This window comes from Patella vulgata, chromosome 9 (assembly GCF_932274485.2).
Source record: "Patella vulgata chromosome 9, xgPatVulg1.2, whole genome shotgun sequence".
Classification (NCBI taxonomy): Eukaryota; Metazoa; Mollusca; class Gastropoda; family Patellidae; genus Patella; species Patella vulgata.
The window spans coordinates 19,721,524-19,741,375 of record NC_065887.2 but is presented as its reverse complement, the minus strand read 5'-3'; the positions used below and the strand labels follow the sequence as shown (position 1 = coordinate 19,741,375).

General features: G+C 31.4%; 1 protein-coding gene across 1 annotated transcript in view; it reads left to right on the top strand.

Moving 5' to 3' along the window:
* Positions 1-19,158, top strand: part of LOC126831999 (receptor-type tyrosine-protein phosphatase N2) — a 155,545-nt gene extending 136,387 nt beyond the window's left edge. The window contains exons 16-23 of the mRNA XM_050562676.2: positions 4,849-4,922; positions 9,491-9,568; positions 9,799-9,918; positions 10,116-10,282; positions 13,386-13,439; positions 13,715-13,779; positions 14,389-14,462; positions 14,812-19,158. Coding sequence (XP_050418633.2) covers positions 4,849-4,922; positions 9,491-9,568; positions 9,799-9,918; positions 10,116-10,282; positions 13,386-13,439; positions 13,715-13,779; positions 14,389-14,462; positions 14,812-14,883 — 704 coding nt within the window. The 3' untranslated portion in view covers positions 14,884-19,158. The remainder of the gene's footprint in view (positions 1-4,848; positions 4,923-9,490; positions 9,569-9,798; positions 9,919-10,115; positions 10,283-13,385; positions 13,440-13,714; positions 13,780-14,388; positions 14,463-14,811) is intronic.
* The last annotated feature ends 694 nt before the right edge of the window (positions 19,159-19,852 follow it).

Below are 19,852 nucleotides of genomic sequence, written 5' to 3'. Positions count from 1 at the left end.
TTTAAAATTTAACTTTTTAATGAAGGTATATAGTATGTATATGATTTTAAGTAAATGTAGAGAATATGGTCCTTAATTCAGTCAAATTTACTCCTCAACTTAAATCGCATAAATTTAGAAATCAACTTTTTGATAGTAAATAAAGTTTGAACATATGGTCCTTTATCTCAGGATTTGATTCGGGTCAAAAAACTGTTGGATGTTATATAATATATTATATTGTTGAGATATAACCAATTTTTTATTCCACTACGATACAGTAAGTATAAAATTAGGAAACAAACCGACTTCTTCTTAATCTTTCAAAAAAAATATAGAGCAACCAAATTTAATATTTTATTTTCGCCTAAATCAAAGAAATTTAACTGAAATTAACCTTTACAGCAACTTACCTCCATGTTTTCATCATGCATTCCATCAAGAATGATGTCCCTTACTCGGAAGCAGTATTGCTATAGAACTGTTTAATTAACACTTAAGATTATGTTCATCTCGGCTTCAATTGAATTTCACATATTTATAGTTTTTTATATAATTGCAATATTTTTGGATTAAAATAAACTAAAACTGTGAATATACTTCTATTTAAGTTGGTACTATTATGGTAATACTTGATGGTTAGATAGCATTAAACAGACTTAGTAATGTTGAAGAAAGATTTTCAAATAGCATTAAACAGACTTAGTAATGTTAAAGAAAGATTTTCAAATTGTCAGATATTTTTATAATGACTGTCATGACAGATAATGCTCCATTTTTTACAAATGGAAAGAAAAAAATGATATCTTGATAGCTATAGGCTGTTGGCAATTCTTAGTAAGGTTAATAAAAGCGTATCTGATTCACGACTCATTTTACTAAGCTAAAAATGATACCACTCCACTATTTTCTTCTAAATCATTAAATTAACTTGCCTCCAGGCCACAACTCATGTCCGCAAGAAAATAACAAATTGGTTTTTAAGCCGAGCAAAAGATTTGGTTTTCTTGTCAGCTCGTTGCGACTCTCAACTCCAATTGAACGTGTCGTCTGCTTGGTGAATGGTGTCAGATCATGACAGGAATACCACGACATAAAACACATTTATAAATTATTCACTCGTTAGAATCCGACTGGATCACATAGTCAACATTAAGACATTCTACAAAAATCACCTCTGGAATAAAACAAATTTGCCATTTGGTCAAAAAACTTTGATCCCAATTAACAGCACGGCCATCCTTTTACAGAAGTTCATTTCCTTAAGAGTTCTGTTTAAGCCTCATTGAGTATTATGATCATGAAACTACCAGACCTGCTTGTGTTACGGACTGCTGAATATATTTCATTTACTAGCAAACCCTGCGCGTGCAATCATTTACCAAAAAAACATCATCTCAAAATTTATGAATAAAGGTCATCCAAATGCAGAAAGTTTTTAGGTGTGAATTCTGAAGAGTTAAAATGACTGCCATATTTTTCTTCCCAAGGGATAGTTTAGTTGAGAATTTATGGAGATTTTCACTTTTAGTTGCCATTTTACAATTTTTTGTTATTTTGTTTCACCGTGTTGATGGAAATATATCATGGTGATTGTGAATTACAGTAAATCTTGTAAGTCACTGAATTGAAACAAATTCTATTAGAAATTTATTTAAATTTAGATCAATTGTGACCTTTTAAATTCTTTGATGAATTTAGCTTTATATATATCCATTTGTCACAATGCCACATTTAAAAATCAAAATTATCGCAATTTAATTATCCACATGTTTGGATGAACCTTGGCTTATAAATAGCTTGCAATTTCTAAACATTAATCAAACACATCTATGGAGAATTGTATTAAAATAGGTGTTTTTTCTTATCTAGACATAACGTCTCTAAATGGAGTGAAAATAAGATTTTTTTAGGGTGTGAACTCTTAAAGAGTTACGATGGTTGCCATATTTTTCTTCTAAAGGGTATAGTTTAGTTGAGAATTTATGGTGATTTTGACTTTTACTTGCTAGTTTGCAATTCTTTTGTTATTTTATCTCACCATGGTGATGGAAATATATCATGTTGATTGTGAATTACAGTAAATCTTGTAAGGTCCTGAATTGATTTCATTTTACTTTTGTCTATGTGTCAGTTAGGAATAACATGACCATATAGCAAACCTTTTACTGAGATAATATATTTTATAAGACCAGTGATGTTTGGAGAATTTCCAAATGTAGGGCACAAAATTGTAAATTACTAATTGGGGCATGGAAGGTTAAATACAAGAAAACAGTATTATTTCAATTAATTTAAGTAAGCTATAAATCGTGTCTTTATATTATTTCTTTTTAATGGCCTTATATATGCCACTGTTGGAATTCTTTTGAAATTTATATGAATAATTAGCAATTTGTATTTGCATAATTGATTCCTGCTGGCTGATGAAAGTGATTATTCAAGATTTGTAGTTGTTCAAGAATTATAGGTGGTCAGATGAAACAGTAATAAGCTTATAGGACAGAATTTTTAAATGAATGCACACGTACATTTTAATTGGAAATAATAATAAATTCCTGCTGCTAAAACTTAAATTTTGTTTGTAATACTAAATATATAAATAAATTTATACCATGTTACAGCTGTAATGTGAAAGTTCGGGAAGAGGTCTTTGTTTACCATAATGTAGTATCTTGATACATTATATATAAATGATTATAGAGGGACCTTTAGGATATTCCGCTGACCTTTGAAACATGATATTGATTATGGCTAATGATAAATCACCTTACATTTCTTATTGTCATGACAACCTAAATCTAACTTCCTGTCGGGGATAGTTTCACTTCCCGTCTCCTAGAGATTATAAATGGGGATCTCTCTTCCCAGACATCATCACCCTCTGTGGAAACGGACATTAATCCCCTTTCTGCTACTACTACCACAGATATCACAGACATAACACGTATATGTGAAATGAAATGAAATAGGGTTTAACATCCTACTGTTTTGGTCTGATTGGGCTTACGAAGATGGGCATATGCCATATTGTGTGCTATGAGGTAAATTCTGCTCAGACAGCTGCACTACGTCCTACTATTATATCAATATTCCAACTGCCAAGGAATCTTTTACATGCATGCCAATGTGTACACGGCACTTCCGATTTTCGTACCTTCAGAACAACTAGACAGCTGTCATTGTCAGGTCCTTAGTCCTGCATCACTGACAAGGGGTAACCACACCAGAAAATCCTGATGAACTTTCTCGGCTAACAACGGGAGCAAACCCGCAACCTCAAGGCTAGCGAGCCAGTGTTTTACTCACTGAGCCACCGTGGCCTCCATACGTATATCTATGACCTCTTTTAATTCATAGAAACAGTTACTTAAATTGTCAGAATTAGACAAATTATTACTGAAACCTAAAAATCCAAAGTTCATTTTTCAAGCTGTTCAAGATATTAGACATGATTACCATGAACTTCACAGACATAGTCAATTTGGAATTTGTTAAGTACTCTTGGAATTCAAATTTTCTCTTTCATAGCAGCTAGATCACATAGTTAATAAATTTATTTTCTACAATTGTATCATTATATTTGTTTAATTATCCTAGTCACATTAAAGGCTGTTGTCCACCAAACAACAACAACCACGACAACAATTCAATGTTCAAATGCCATTTTAACATTAAGATAATGATCGTTTGCGCCCCACACACACGTGACACAACTGAAAGAAAACTGCAGATACTCAACGAGACTTAATTAAAAAATTATCCCTTTTCCATGACTTCAGGATTTGGGCGTTTTTTGTTTTTTTTGCCGCACTATGTTTTGCTACGAGGAAGAATAAAAACTAAACCAAATGAAGAATTATGTTAATTAATTATTTGTAGAACTCGAATCTTACTGCAACTGAAGATAGAGGTGAACCAAAACAATTGAAATGTCAGTCACATGATGATGTCATAGAATGATGACTTAACCTGTGCAGTTGTCCCACTTGGTGTACATGGGTTAAAAAAAAACGCATGCAGATGTCAATGCGTTAAAGCTTAAAAAGGATGCTACCGGTTGCTGTGGAGCTCTAAGAAGCTTTTATCCTATTGGCTAACATTGGGCACCATTAGTAAGCCGTGTGTAAGCTCCTGTTAATTATACACATATTAAGCTGCTAGATAATTCACCTTCAATATCGAAGAATCAATAGGCCTTATTATCAGCCGGGATCTGCCCTTTTTATATTTTGATGAGCGGGCAGAAAGATGAACAAAGAAGGAAAATGTACATGTAAGGAAAGACCTCGGCTTGCTTTAAGACGAGTAAATGATAGTCTTGATCGACCCAGCTATTGATTAAGTCTGACATTAGCACTAGGCAGACAGATTTAATTTTGTGCTAGGGTAGAACTTGTAAATGCATGAAGAACTATTTATCTGAAGTGGAAGATGATTGGTACTCTTTTAAAAATATTACATCCAACAAAGATTTAAAAGCCTATTACATGTATCAATTAATATAATAGTTTATTCAATTTGTTTTAATACATACTTCAGACTTGTGACACAACACATTTGGCACAATAGGGTGCATGCTAATAAAGAATTAAATTGATATCACAGTTGTTTGTAACTTTACATATATTACACATGACTTATTACTGGTAATGCACAGGTATTATTTGATATACAGGTAGTCACTAAATACACTATGACATGTAATTGATTAATACACATTTAATTCATCCTATATTTGATTGTCGATGTGCACAAAATATTTGTTGGAATTCATATTCTTTACCATATATAATTTGTTATTGCTGTGGTATTTTATCTTATTCAAATATCAATTGATGACTGATTACATTGTCTTTGTTATTTTAGATGACCACTCCCGAGTTGTCCTGTCATCAGCTGCTAATGTCTCCAATTCTGATTACATCAATGCCAATTTTATTGTAAGTATCAAACAAACTATATAGTATTTTATTATCAAGATTTAAGATAATATTGTTATATTTGTTAGGTGTTAATGCTGAGTGTGGGAGAAATTGCGGCAATACTATATACCAGAAAACAACCGGAAAACACCATTTTATACTGAATACCGGAAAACACTGGAAAAACACTAAATACAGGAAAACACACTAAATACCGGAAAATACCCTAAATAGGTAACCCGGAGACTGGCACCCTAAATAGGTAACCGGGAGCCTGGTCCTCTGTGTACCTGGGTTAGGGTTATGGTTAGTTTCCGGTTTATAGTACAGCCCTTCTCCGGGTTACCTATTTAGGGTGGTTTCCAGTATTTAGTGTGTTTTCCGGTATTAAGTGTTTTTCCGGTGTTCAGTATTACATGGTGTTTTCCTGTAGTTTTCCGGTTGTTTTCGGTGTTTTCTGGTATATAGTATAGCCTGAGAAATTGTGGTGTAAGGATATTTTATCAAAATCAATCATTAACAAAAAAATCCCACACACATGAATTGCTTTTATACTCAAATACGGAAAATTGGTATAAATCTTGTAACTTATTGTTCCAGAATAAAATTAGATAAGTAATAAACATATAATTTGGCTCAAATTAGAGTTTTTGTTTATCTAATTTAAAAAATATTTTACCATAAGATGTTTATTGCCAGAAAAAAACGTTATTGTCTTAATGCTTTTCAATAAATCATTAAACGATTACTGTTGTTCAAGAAGAGATAAAATATTCAAACAGAGTAAAGAAAGAGTCAATATATTGTCAATAAATCAAAAAAATAATTTCTAAGCTTAACATGAACCTGTGCTAGACAACATTTTTCTCATCAAAAATGATCGACTGCAGTTTTTCCACACATGAATAAAGAGCAACCTCAAAGGTGAAGCTCTTTCATATTGCGTTATATTTTTTTCAAGATTTTATCAAAGCTGATAATTTCATCGATAGGATTCTCTGAAGTGGAAAATTGTTATAGCGACCTTTCATTTAGTTGAGAGCTCTAAGGCAAAGAATATTTCCATCACGTCGGCTGAACGGATGTTCACGCTTCACTGAGTTCCTGATATTATTTTAAGCGACTGTTAATTTCAAAATTATTTCTTCTTCCGGAAAGAAACCATGGTTAGATTACAAAAAAAGATGGTTGGTTTGCTTATTTCTAGATTTAATTTAGATATAGACAGAAATTATTTCATATTGTCATATATATTTACTTTTTCTATTCATTAATGGTCTATATTTAGATCTTAAGAACTATTATACGATAGTACTACACATTTGAAAACTGCGCCATGATACTGAATACAGAAGGCAAAATGTGCTAGTAAACGAAATGCTATAAAGAGGCATTATTGTTCTCAAAAAATGGAAATGTAATTAAGTTTGAATATTGAGTAATAAAAGCATATTCAAAATCATGTGAACTAAACATAATTATCAAAAATCATGTAAACTAAACATAATTATCATAAATCATTTAAACTAACATAATTATCATAAATCTCAGCACTGACTTACAATTAATTATATAGCTAGAGTAAGGTATTTTTTAAAAGGACTCTTTCAGATTTGTAGCAGATTTGGCATACAATTCAATTTGCCTAATGTAAACTGTACATGTATAGTCACAGCGGAAATTATATTTTTCCAATGGGTGAAGACACCCAAAGTGCTGATGATTTTATGGAAAGGATTCAACTTGGTTTGTCTTGATTAATTGCACTTAATTATCCATTTATTTAGTTCCTAATTTGCATATAATCAAACTTAATTTTCAACGCCAAAATATTGCTTTCGTTTGGAGATATTTACTTGGTCCATCTTCATTAGTCAAGTAGCTAGGTGCAGAACAGTAAGAAGTTATTTACTTGGCAATGAATATAAAACTAAATAAAATAAAATCCTAGTGTTTGATTATTTCAATCCATGTATTATAGTCTATTTAGATTAGATAATAAAACAGAACAATGTGTCTTACTCTATTAAAGGCACAACTGACATCTGAAAATAAACCCCACACTCGGTGAACTAATTGAATATTTCTTTAGATTTTTCGCGACATTTCCAAATAAAGACAAATCAATGAACCTATGAGTTTTCAGAAAAAAAAATTCCCAGTTTTGAAATATGTTGGAATCGAATACCAAAAACTATTAAGGATTTAGATTCCAATAGTCAGATGAAGCATACGATAGCCTCATCAATTCTTCACCGCAGTCAAAAAAAATGGCATTTCCAAGATGATAATGCCGTTAAAAATGATGAGAAAATTTTATTTTCTTGTTCTGAGGTCTTAGGGATATTGACTATCTGTCATTGAACAGGACATAATTTGCGATACGATAATTTGAAGTGGCCTTGTCCTTGCTACTGTACTTCACAATCCAGTTGTATTAACGAAAAACTAATAAAGGAGACATAAGTGATACAAAATGGAAAATTGAGAGGGGTGAATGCATTGTGCCATGACTTAACACCATTACCGTCACCTACAAGACGTGATTCACACACATTATTTCAAATCATTTTTTGACACAGCTATTTGTTAAAGAATACTTGACAAGTTCGAAAAGCTGGAACTACTGACTACAATTCTCACCAACAGTATAAGTTCAATTTGACCGTGCACATTAAGTATTAGTGGATAACAGTATAAGTATACAAATGCTATTTGAACTTGATGTGCATCTGTAGACATCAGAATAACGGCACAAGACACAGAACAAATATTATAGGAACATAACATTGGCACACTGTTAAATATACATTCATAGAGTTATATAGAAATGATGTAATAAAAATATGAAATATATGGGGCTAGAGGGCACATAGCAATGCTTTCAGAGTAAGAAATCGTTTGAAGAAATGGTATAATCTGTAGTCATAAGGTTCTCTTTCTTAAATTCCCAAACCATTTTAACTCCGACAATAGCTACCAGGACATGTTTTAGCATACAGGGCAACATTTTTTTTTCTAGAAACATCTGCATCTATGGATTTACTGAAAATCTAAAATCATTGCTCACAATCTGATATGAATATATGTCTACTTGCAAAATTATGATCACATAAAAAAAATATTGTAACCCGGTATTTTACAGATATGTTGCAATCACCATGGAAGATTTTCCTCTTTAAAGGAGCTAAATCGCTAACATTTGGGACCTAGAAATTGACAAAAGTGGGTCGCAAAGCATATAATACTGTAATATGAATGTATATAAACTGATTTACATTCAATGGTTTCCGTTTTTACTCCAATGTCAAATCAGTTATTTTCGGTGAAATAAGCCAGCAGTCTCAAGCGAGTGCAAATTTCTAGCGTCTGGTTATTCCAGTCTACATACGCCGTTTGATTTGGTGCAATGTGTCTAGCCTCGTCCCTCGAGTCTCTTGATACAACCGGGGCTGAAGCGCATTATGGTACACGATTCGTGTACCAATGGTAAAATGTTTATTTTGTCTTAAATATTGGATATCAAAAGCCCATCTTTTTCGGGTAAGATCACAACATGAATGTTGATTTAATTTGACAAATAAATCGTGTTTTCAATGTTGAAGATTTTGGATGATATTGGATGATAGAGACTTGGCTACTTTAAGCTGTTATGTATGAGTAGAATGTTACTACCTAATACATTGGACAATAATTGTTCTCTGAATCTTTTAGTGGTGGCGAAATTATGACTAAACTGTAGATCAATATTTCCTGGGGAATTTCTATTTGTTGTGGAGTTTATCATATTATGTACATACTTACTGTGACTACAGTGAATTGTGGATACATTTTCATCTGATCAATCTTAAAATGATAGCACTCTCATTAAAATTATAGATATATTGTGAGTCTACTCTATAAGACTTGACTACCTCTTGTCTTTTCTTTGGAGTCAGTTTTACGTCCACTTCCACCAGAGGAGATATCATATTGTCTACGATATCACCTCTGGTGGAAGTGGACCTAAAACTTTAGGTTTGGACAAATGAATGAACGAGTCAGCTTTGAGCCACTGTGATTGACTATGACCATTATTGCCAGAAGCACCTTGTCATTTGATATATGATGGGTCAAGTTGGGTCCGTTAAAGCCCAACTTAATAAAGATGTTATAACATTATTAGACCTTAATGTAGACATAAAAAAAAGAGAAAAGTAACGAAAATATGAATGATAAAGTAACAAAAATATGAATGAAAAAGTAACAAATGTTAAATATGAATTAAAAAGAAACAAAAGTAAAAATGGTAAATATGAATGAAACAAAAGTACAATAGTAAATATAAATGAAATAGAAACAAAAGTATGGTAAATATAAATGAAAATCAAACAAAGTATGGTCTGAGTTTAATTAGACTGTAAAAAGAAATCAAACTTTAAGTAGCGTTATATGATTAAAATGCTAGCTTACCAGTTGTTATATAACACATTTTTTATACGTTATGGGAAGTTTATGTCAAATATACTGTTTACTTGGTTTTAATCATGGCTTGTTTTGATGTAAATAGATATTATAGAATGAATTACTTAACACTATACTTTCAGACTGATCATGATCCGAGAAATCCAGCTTTCATTGTTACCCAGAGTCCTCTACCACACACTGTGGCTGATTTTTGGCAGGTAGGATTATGAATCTGTTGTACATGTTCTATGCTTTTAAAACTGTTACATTGTGCATTGAATATCGTCAATTTGTAATATTGTTGAAATTATATTGGTTAGTCTGATGGTGATGCAAATTCTAATTCGCTATGTTCATTACAACCACATAGAGAAACTGCTACATAAAGACTGTGCCAGATATTTAAGTTATAAAAGATCAAAGACGATGCTAAAATTTACTTTTACAGATGGTATGGGAACAAGGTAGTGTTGTAATTGTTATGTTGACCAAACTAACTGAAAACGGAACTGCTATGTGTCATCGTTACTGGCCAGAAGAGGGAAGTGATCTGTATCATATATATGAGGTAAAAGATATCTTTATGATCCCAGCCCCTTCACCCAGATAGGATAGAAATGTTCTTATAATAGTGTAAAGTTTCAGCATACTCTAAATCTTTATTATAATGTCAATGTTGAGGTTCATGGATCACACCTGGATTATAGCAAAACCCTTATACTGACTTCCTTATACAGGATCCCAATTTGTGTTTAAATATTTTAGGTTCATCTGGTGTCTGAACATATCTGGTGTGATGATTATCTGGTCCGTAGTTTCTACCTGAAGAATCTCCAAACTAATGAAACAAGAACTGTCACTCAATTTCACTTCCTCACCTGGCCTAATCTTGGCGTACCTGGTTCCATCAAAGCTCTTCTTGACTACAGGCGGTAAGTTCAGAAACTAAATTATTTGACATTTTCTAATGCCTTTCTTGCAAATATTAACCATTTGTGCTGTTAGTTTGGTTCTGAAAAATACAGATTTGGAGCCTTTTATCTGTTGCTTTTAATCTCTTACCCAAGCTTTTTAATGCAGGGGAACCTTAAGTGGTCTCCAACTGGTAATAAAGGGAAACCTTAAGTGGTGTCGAACTGTTTAATGAACGGAGATCATAGGTAGTGTTTTGCTGTCTGCTTCTAAATTTCATCAATGAACACGTTTGGGGGATCTGAAATTATTTTATAGGACTGGAAGCATAGGTTTGATTATCTGTGTAGGTAGCTTGTTATGAAGATTTGTTTGTCTGAAACTGCTTTTATATTTCACCACCAGCTCTAGTTGCTTATTGCTTGTTCTTATGTCCATCTCTATATAGTAGCTTTTGAAAGGTGGAGGGTTCTTTATTTAACTGCTTATATTGCTAACTTTTTGGATGTTGCTAGTATTTAACTAATTCCATTTAACTAACTGCTAACAGCTTATTGAAACTAACTTCATCTGCCCGGGCAGCTTTTGTGATTTAGCAATTGTGATTTTTGCAAATTGCATAGTCACAAAAGTGATCGGGGAGGTGGAACAGTCCACTAACAAATTTATATTGGTTATATGTTACTAACAAGTGTTCCAGAAGGTAGATCAGTCTATTAACCAATCTGCGTTGGTAACATTGCTAACAACACTATTGTTTACTCCAGCTATTTTTCTGGCTGTTCAGTTTTGAAAATGTTTCAAGCCGAGGGATTGGTGACAGTCATATTTGGGCTTGGAATTTGTATTTATTGTCCACTCTTTAAACTGAAATTTAAGAATGTATGAAGATCACTATAATAATACCTTTTTCTTTATGTTTATACTTTTCTCTGTATAATTCCATGTGGTTTGGCAAGTCATTTTGATCGGATAACAAAAACTGTCGTATAATGAACAGATGATTTTATGGGTCATGTTAGAGTAATATTGCTGCTTTATAGTCAATTCCTAACTAGGGATAGTACAGGTTCATGTAAATATCAGTCAAAATATTTAGCAATATTTATATTTTCTTTGATTTCTTTGATATTTGTCCTTTTGAAGATGTGAAGAGAGTCACAAATTGCTGGATAATGAACTGCTAGGATATTAGCTTTTTATTTTTTCTTTAGGTATCGTCTTTTAATAATGGCCATCTATTAGTACTCAGGTGCGTTCAGTTGTTATTAACAAGCTTTTAATTTGATGACATATAACAAGAACGCCTGTCTTATCTAGTCACATGACTCCATCATTGTTAATCAGCTGTGAATGCTTTCTTGCTATCTAATTGGATGGAATTGTCACATTTTTTCATTCGTCTTCAGTGGGTGTGATAATGGACACGGATATAGGAAGTGTAACATTCTACAGTATTAATATAAATAAGCGTTTTCTGTTCATAGAAAGGAACTTGTTTTTTCTGTAAATATTGATCAGCAATAAAATGAAATTTCTTTTTTTTAAATCAACAATGTGTGTAATAGTAATATGATGACATTGGGGAGGAAGTGGCACCTTCTCTTTTTTTATTGGAATGGGGAGCAGGATGGAAAGGTCTGATTGGTCTTATTTTGTGTGTACCTTACCTGACCTCAAGTGTTTGACCAGGGACACTGGTTTTCTTTGACATCTAAAGATCCCCTAGTACTGACAATTTGTTATTAAATTAAATAGATCCCAGGTCAGGTCTCAAAAAGTTTGAAATGGCCTTATGCTGATTGGTATCATATGATGAATTGCAGTAAAATGAAAATTGAATTATATATTGTATATCAAGGATTATTTTCTAACTTTGAATTAAATTTGGCTTGATTCCTTAGTCGCTGAGAGAATTAGGCAATATAGTATGCTTTCTAAAATTGGGAGAAAGTTTTCATTGAATTCTCAGGTTCATTGTCCTCAGATATTTTAATAGCAGCGGACATTGATAATGATGGATTAAAACATATTGATTGGTTGTATTTCTTGTTGGTTGATATTTTATAATTGAGTTTTAAACTATATCTAGGTTCATTTAGTAAGATACAATCGTCACAGTGGGCATAAATCAATTGGGTGATTGACAGGTGATAAGTATAATACGGATGGCTGGTCGACAGAGATCTATTGAAGTCTACATATTGAATAATAAGTGGTTATATTTCTCTAAAATGTCTGGACATCAGACGCTGGAATAAGGGGTCATTTATTAGAGAGAGCTTGGTATAATTACAGCCTAATTAACTCCTTGTACATCCTGCTTTTCTTTTCCTTTAGTTAGAGAGACTAGAGTGCCTGAGGCTACTTCCTGGCTGATGCACACACTCCGTCATTATAAAGAGATCGATGGCGTGCCGAGGGCACTCGTCGTTTCATTAAAGGTTTCAATCTAATGGATTTCACTGACCAGATTCATTGTGAATAAGAGAAACGACTTGATGTTTTTTGGCAATTTACTCTGGGCTTTTTCTATGTTAGTTGGGTATCTCTTAAAAATAAATTCCTAGGATATTTCTGGAAATTATATGAGAAAATTCACGCTATATTGGTCAACACATGAATGTTGAAGCTCTGCTGCTCAAAGCAGAATTCCTGTTGGATGTGTGCTACTTGTGTGATGAAACATTTTATAGAAGCAGATTGGATTTTGAGTCAACTATAAGATTTTTTAACGATAAAGAACTATACTTCGTCATTCCTCTTAGAAATATTACAGCTTCTAAATCTATAGTCAATGATCTAATTAAAAACTCCTAGAGAATTGTAATTGTTCTTGAGATTGCCTTTATTTTCAATAGCATTGTATACAAGTAGAATAAATATACATTTCAACTTTGTGTATTGTTTATATTATATATTATTTTATACAATTTAGACATCATACAGTAGCTATCTTATTTTATACAAATTAGATATTATATTTTATCCAATTTTGATAACATCAGAAAATGTTTTAAATTATATGAGAATATTGTAATAGACTTATTGTAATAAGTTATTAGTGGTTTTATTTATCAATGATGAATAGTTAATGATTTCCTGATTTACTTTTATTTCCAGAAAAGTGAACAAATCGTTTCGGGGACGTTCCTGTCCTATTGTTGTACACTGCAGGTGAGATATTAATAGAATGAAACAACAGTCAAATTAATCAAAATGATATCCGGGAAACCTATTTACTACTTTTCAGACTGTCTAATGAAGATTTATTCTTTTAATTTTCAAGTCTCAGAATTGTCCAATGATGAGACAATTTTTGGAGAGTTGTATTATTTACGGGCACTGTAAGTCACAGATGAGACCCAGCTTTCAGTTATGACTCATGACACTAATTGTATCATTAATATAGTACATTATATTCATTGTGTAAAATTGTCTTTTACAAACAGTGATGGTTGTGACAGATCTGGTACTTACATCCTTATTGACATGGTACTCAATCGTATGGCCAAGGGTAAGTTTTTGAGGGATTATTTAAATTTTAAAAAACCAAAAAAAACCAAGATACATTGGTCTATAGCCTACTCAAAATACAAGCAATCGATTAACCAGATTTCACTGTTTCTATCTGTTTGATGTGTTTGGTTAAACTAGATTTGTATTAACTGTACATTATTGGTTGAAATTTGAATTAATATTACCAATCAGGTGGCATTAACCCACATTTCAGATGAAATAATCAACATCGTGGTTCGAAATTTGACAGAAATATCCAGGAAGTGAGAAAGCTTGTTTCAAATGCAAAAGCTTTTGTGTCCTAATTGCAAGAGTGAAATTGATAGAATTATGTCCTGTATGATTTCATTTTTCTTAATAATTAATAAAATAACAAATCTTGAATGTAGTGTTTTTGTGAGGGTTTACTGGTCTTAATTTGTTTTTTCTTCTTTTGTTCAAATTTTCAATATAATTTATCAGCACGACAACTCTATCAATTTCTGATCCAGCATGATTCACCTTAAGGGGAGACAACTCTATCAATTTCTGATCACTGTTTATATATGTATCAATTTATTGCATTCATAATTGTATGTTGTATATATCTTACTTTTTCTTATTTCAGGTGCTAAAGAAATTGACATGGCGGCTACCTTGGAACATATTCGTGACCAGAGAATGTCCATGGTTAAAACCAAGGTGGGTAAATTTATAATGCTGCCAGACAAGTAATATTTTTATAAATTCCTAAGTCTAGGGCTGGCTTATATAAAGATGTGTTCAACTTGAGATAATATTTTGTCTACGATATCACCTTAGGTGGAAATGGACGTAAAACTCTAGAAACAAACGAACGAACGAAATGAGATAATACTAAATTTCCTAGCAATAGCGCCCAGTGATTATTGTAATTTGATAATCTGAATTTCAACTTCATGTGAATCTAAACTTATAGATAATTTCCCATTTCATTATTCTCATGAATTATAAAAAGGAGATTTTATGTATCTAATCTTCTGAATGAGACCGACTTTATCATTCATTTCAGGAACAATTCCAGTTTGCTCTGGCTTCAGTTGCGGAAGAAGTACACGCCATCTTGAAGGCTTTACCACAGTGAACAAGGCACACTGTTTGACCAATCCAATGTTGTTTAATTTAATTTAGCACTAGGCCAATCATCTGCTAAATGACCATATATGGTTGTCAGGATGTAATGTCAAACATTATTAAAAGTGTTTTGAATGAAGACAATCTGAATCTAAAGTTTATAAAAACCTGTATTGACATATTCTCCAATTTGTTTGGAGTCAGTTGTACATGTTGAGATCTGTATTCTGTCAAAATTTGTACCTGGATATAGATTTTAGATTGGGGTTTTCTGCTTTCAAACTCCATTCAATATGTTCCTCTGCATTCCAAGAAACAGCTATTGTCAAAATACATTCCATTTATTGTAACCCCATGTGTTTCCTCCTCAAACAATCTGGTAACCATGACAACCATGACAACCATTAAAATACTACAATAGTTGCAACTTCAACTTACATTGTAGGCATAAATTCCCTCAGTATTAAGACAAACGAATATCCTCTCATGAAAGAATAATATTTTTATTCCTGTTCGAAAAACCATAAGGATCCATCATTTCTTGTTATACAGTAACTTATATAGTTGGGGAGGGGGCCTGAAGACATGTCCAATTACAGATATACTTAACTAAAAGAACCTGGTTTTGGGAGCATTTAACATTTTACGATTCCCATATCAGTTTTTAAAATCAATTGAGTCATTTAAATATTTTGCACCCCCTTCCCCCTTGGAAATCGTTCCTCATACACATAGTTAAAAAGATAGATTTTTCTCCTTTATAAAGCAATTAAAAAGTTCATCTCGGAGTACTAGTACTTTTTTAATTTTCTTTGAAAAATTAGGTCCTAAAATATATTTCGATAGTTCTAAAGGATCAAATGGTGTATGTACTTAATAAAAATAACTTTATTTTTATTTAATTATTAAAAATTGATTTCCTTTTGATGGATTTTATTTTTTACATTTTATCAATATGTATAAATTCAGAAAAAAAATGATTTTAATGTGTAAAGTATTGTGTAGGGATAAATTTTAAGTGAAACATATAATGATACTTTTCAAAAACCCGAGGAACAAATAATAAGAATTTTGGTATGATTAAAAACATATAATGAACAAATCGAAGAAAAAAATGATTGCATCAAAAATTAAACTATAGCAAAGCAGCATCATTAGAGTCTTTAAGTGCTAAAACATTAATTTGTTTTGAAAAAAAGGTCCTAGGAAAAATGAATATAATCACATTAAATTTTAAATTTAGTGAATGATTTGTTGTTATAAGATAATGCAAATCAGAGACAATTTAAATTAATAATTATATTTAAGGTGAAATTTTTGGAATAGAAAATGTCCAATCAACCTTAATAATTATGATTTTGTTAGCTAAACAAATTAGTAAAATATTATTTCAGAATAGTCTGTGGACATGAAAAAAAAAAAAGTAAATCCATTTTTCCTGGGACTTTTTTTAAATCAGAAAGTTAATAGTTGTAACAAGGCTGTTTCTTGCTTGAGAATTGATATTATTAGATTATTAGTCATATAAAATGTGTGTCCCCACCCATCCCCACCCCCTCCCTTGTCTTGCCCTCTTATTTACATCACCCCACCTAGTATATGATAGTATGTATTTTTATTTTATAAAATTATTTTATTGTAAATGCATAATATCTATACAAAAACAAAGTTTATGTTTATTGTGTTACTGTTTTGTATCCAAACTACAATTTAAAGTATACAAAAAACTTTCTAAATCAAGAAATTCAAATTAATATTAATGGAAATTTCGAACCTTTTCAGACTCTTAAACAGGATAACTTGGGGTTTTGTGTAAGATAATTAATTTTTAGATCAATTCCCAAATGTATTCCTAGCTTCCATTTGTTTCAATATTAAATATGAATATATATATGTCTATTTATGTATATATTGTCTTCACTTCTGTTATTTAAAATGTCTAGTCATTAAATAGCTGATACTGTTATCGAAATAAAAGCATCCATTATTAGAAATCCTATAGTAAGAAAACACACTTAGTGACGTAACAGAAACATCAATCATGGTTTGGTTCAATGGTCCTAAAGGTTTCTAAACTTGAGAAAATAAACACTTTTGGGGCCTTAGAATATGTGATCTTTGTTTTTCAAATAAAGTTGATAGGGATCTTAATTCTGTTACGTCACTTTTGAAAGAAATATTTTATGTACTGTACTGTAAAACATGGATTTATTTTTTGTACTAGAAGAGAGCACAGGACTGGGCATGGGTTGCATTAAATGACATTTTTACAATGTCATGTTAAATTACATTCACCTTGACCCGAAACCTGTTCAAGACCATTACCAGGGTCATTATTAATTTGTCATGATAACCAAATAATCAATTTTATGAAGTGACCAATTCAAACTGACAGTGTTACTTTTGGCTGATAATGTGGTTGTTTATTTATAAACTGCAGAAATGAATTTAATGGCACAATGTTGTAACAAAGTTGATGGTACAATGATTCATGTTTTACCGTATCAGTGCTTTACATATTTTGATTTCATTCAAAACGTTAATTTTTTCATAATTCAATTTATTACCTTTGTAGTAAAATCCGAGCTACAAGCCTGCCATTGTGTTTTTTTGTTTAAAATACATTTACAATTTTTGAATGCAATTTAGATTTAATACAGTATATGCATGAGAATTATTACACAAATTTAATTTGAATGAACAATCAATTGAATTTACTTCAGATTTCAATATATTTTTTAATTGATAACATATTGAAGAATTTTAATAATCAAAATATTGTTGATAATTATGATGTAAATTTACAAATTTTATTATGATTAATTAACAGTTGTTATACATGTATTTTTAAAAATTTATAATCATTTTTGGTTCTTTGAAATATATTCTCTTAATTCTGTTAGTCTAATCTACTTAAAAAGAGAATCATAGTAATACAGGTAAACTAATGAGGTTGATCATGGATTTGTTTAATTCCAAGTTTTTGATTGCATATTCCTGTTATGATTAATGTATGATTCATATGATTGTTTACTTCAGGGATAGCAAAGATTTTTTCTTCACTGCTCCTTCAATCCCTCTGGTGAATAGAAAATGAACTCTTGGGGTTTTTTTTGTATTTATCTAATTTTTTGGGTATTTATCAACAAAACTGATCGATTATGTATTTATCTATGAACAAAACTGATCAATTATTATTTACAGTTATACATGAATATTGTATTTTTAATCAAAAAGTATTTATACTTAATATTATCCCTTTTTTATTTTTCAAAAAAATGTTATATTTTCTAATAAAGTTATCTCCCCTTCATTGAGCTAGTTTGACCAATTTAAGAAGGCCCATTGCACCATTACATTTTAAATGGAGAATGAAAACAATCTGGAATAAAAAAAAAAATAAACTTAAGAAACCATCCACCTATTATATTGATCGATTTTTCACTTTAAAATATGGTTAATTAAGGTCCAACAGGGGAGATAACCATGGTTAGCGGATGATCAGGCAACAGTACTTAATTTGGTACATTATGTTTCCAGTCTTCTCAGCTCTATAAAAAAAATGAAGTGCTTATCATATATTACAGATTTATATTAAATAATTTTGTTATGTTTGAATTTTTCAAAGTAATTATATTATATACATTGCGTATATACATGCGATATACGTATATATTAGAGTTATCTTCTCTCTGTGTAAAAAGGATGCTACTGTGATTTTTTGTGTCAAATTGTCTATTTATTCAAGAAAAGCTGGTTTAATTCTGACCAAAATTATTATATTTAATGTTAAATAATGATATAAATATTATATACACATATATATATCTATAAATATATATTTAATTGTGTTTTACCCTATGTTGTTTATTATAGTGTTGTAAATGTTGTAAAGATCATGGGGCTGAGATCATTTAAACTCAATGAAGGCCATGTTTGATGGTAGTCAATTTTAAGTCAGATTTTAGTCTCCAGTATTAAATTTACTTTTCTCTGAAAGGAGTTCAAAATGAATAAATATTGTTTTCTTTGGCATTCGTTTCTCAATTTCTGGAATGTGGAATCCAAGATCTTCAAAATTATGTTGTAATGATCAACAAAACTGTTATATTTAGATAAACTAAGATGAATTGAATTGACTACAATTACGGAGTCTAAGTGTAGTTTATATGTAATGATCTATTAGAATCATACTATTAAACCTATTACATGTTATACTAAATGTAAACCATGGTCTCTCTACTTCTATCAAAATAAAGTCATGGGCCAAGTTGCAACTGTTTAATATTGCCTTCTTGTTTTTATTTCTATTAAAATAAGGTCACATGGGGGAGTCTGTGGGTGTGGAATTTAAAGGATATAGTTAGCTTTTGATCCACTGACAGCACAGTAAGTTACTTCGTAAACACAATGGCCTACAAGAACAACTGTGAGTATGGTAAGCTACTGGACAAGCTGAGAGCACAGCAAGCTTCTTGGTCGGTTTTAATCATAGTGAGGTACTTGACCTACTGAGAGCACTGTAAGCTACTTGACCAATTGAGAACACAGCAAGCTACTTGGTCGGCTGGGATCAAAGTAAGCTACTTGACCAACTGAAGAGCACAGAGACATTTGACACTGGACTTTAATAAGAGACTTCACTTTGGATCACAGTAACTAACCTTTGAGTTCAGGTAGAATGTTAAAACTTGGTGTAGGTGTGTGTTAGGTGAATTCCTTAATGGAATTCGAAGATGATCATTTTCTGCTTAGGGTAAGCAGAAATAAGCAATTTCATTGGTTGATGCTTTGGGACATGACAACTTTGGTTCTAATTAAGTGAGAGTGATAAAACTTGGTGTATAGTTTCAGCACAATGATAGCTTGACTAAGTTTGATCATGAGCATTTCTCAGCCCAGGGTAAGCAATACCGTAACAAAGTTCGATGCTGTTCTTAGGCAAAGTAGAGACTTCAATCTGCAACACAATAACTCTC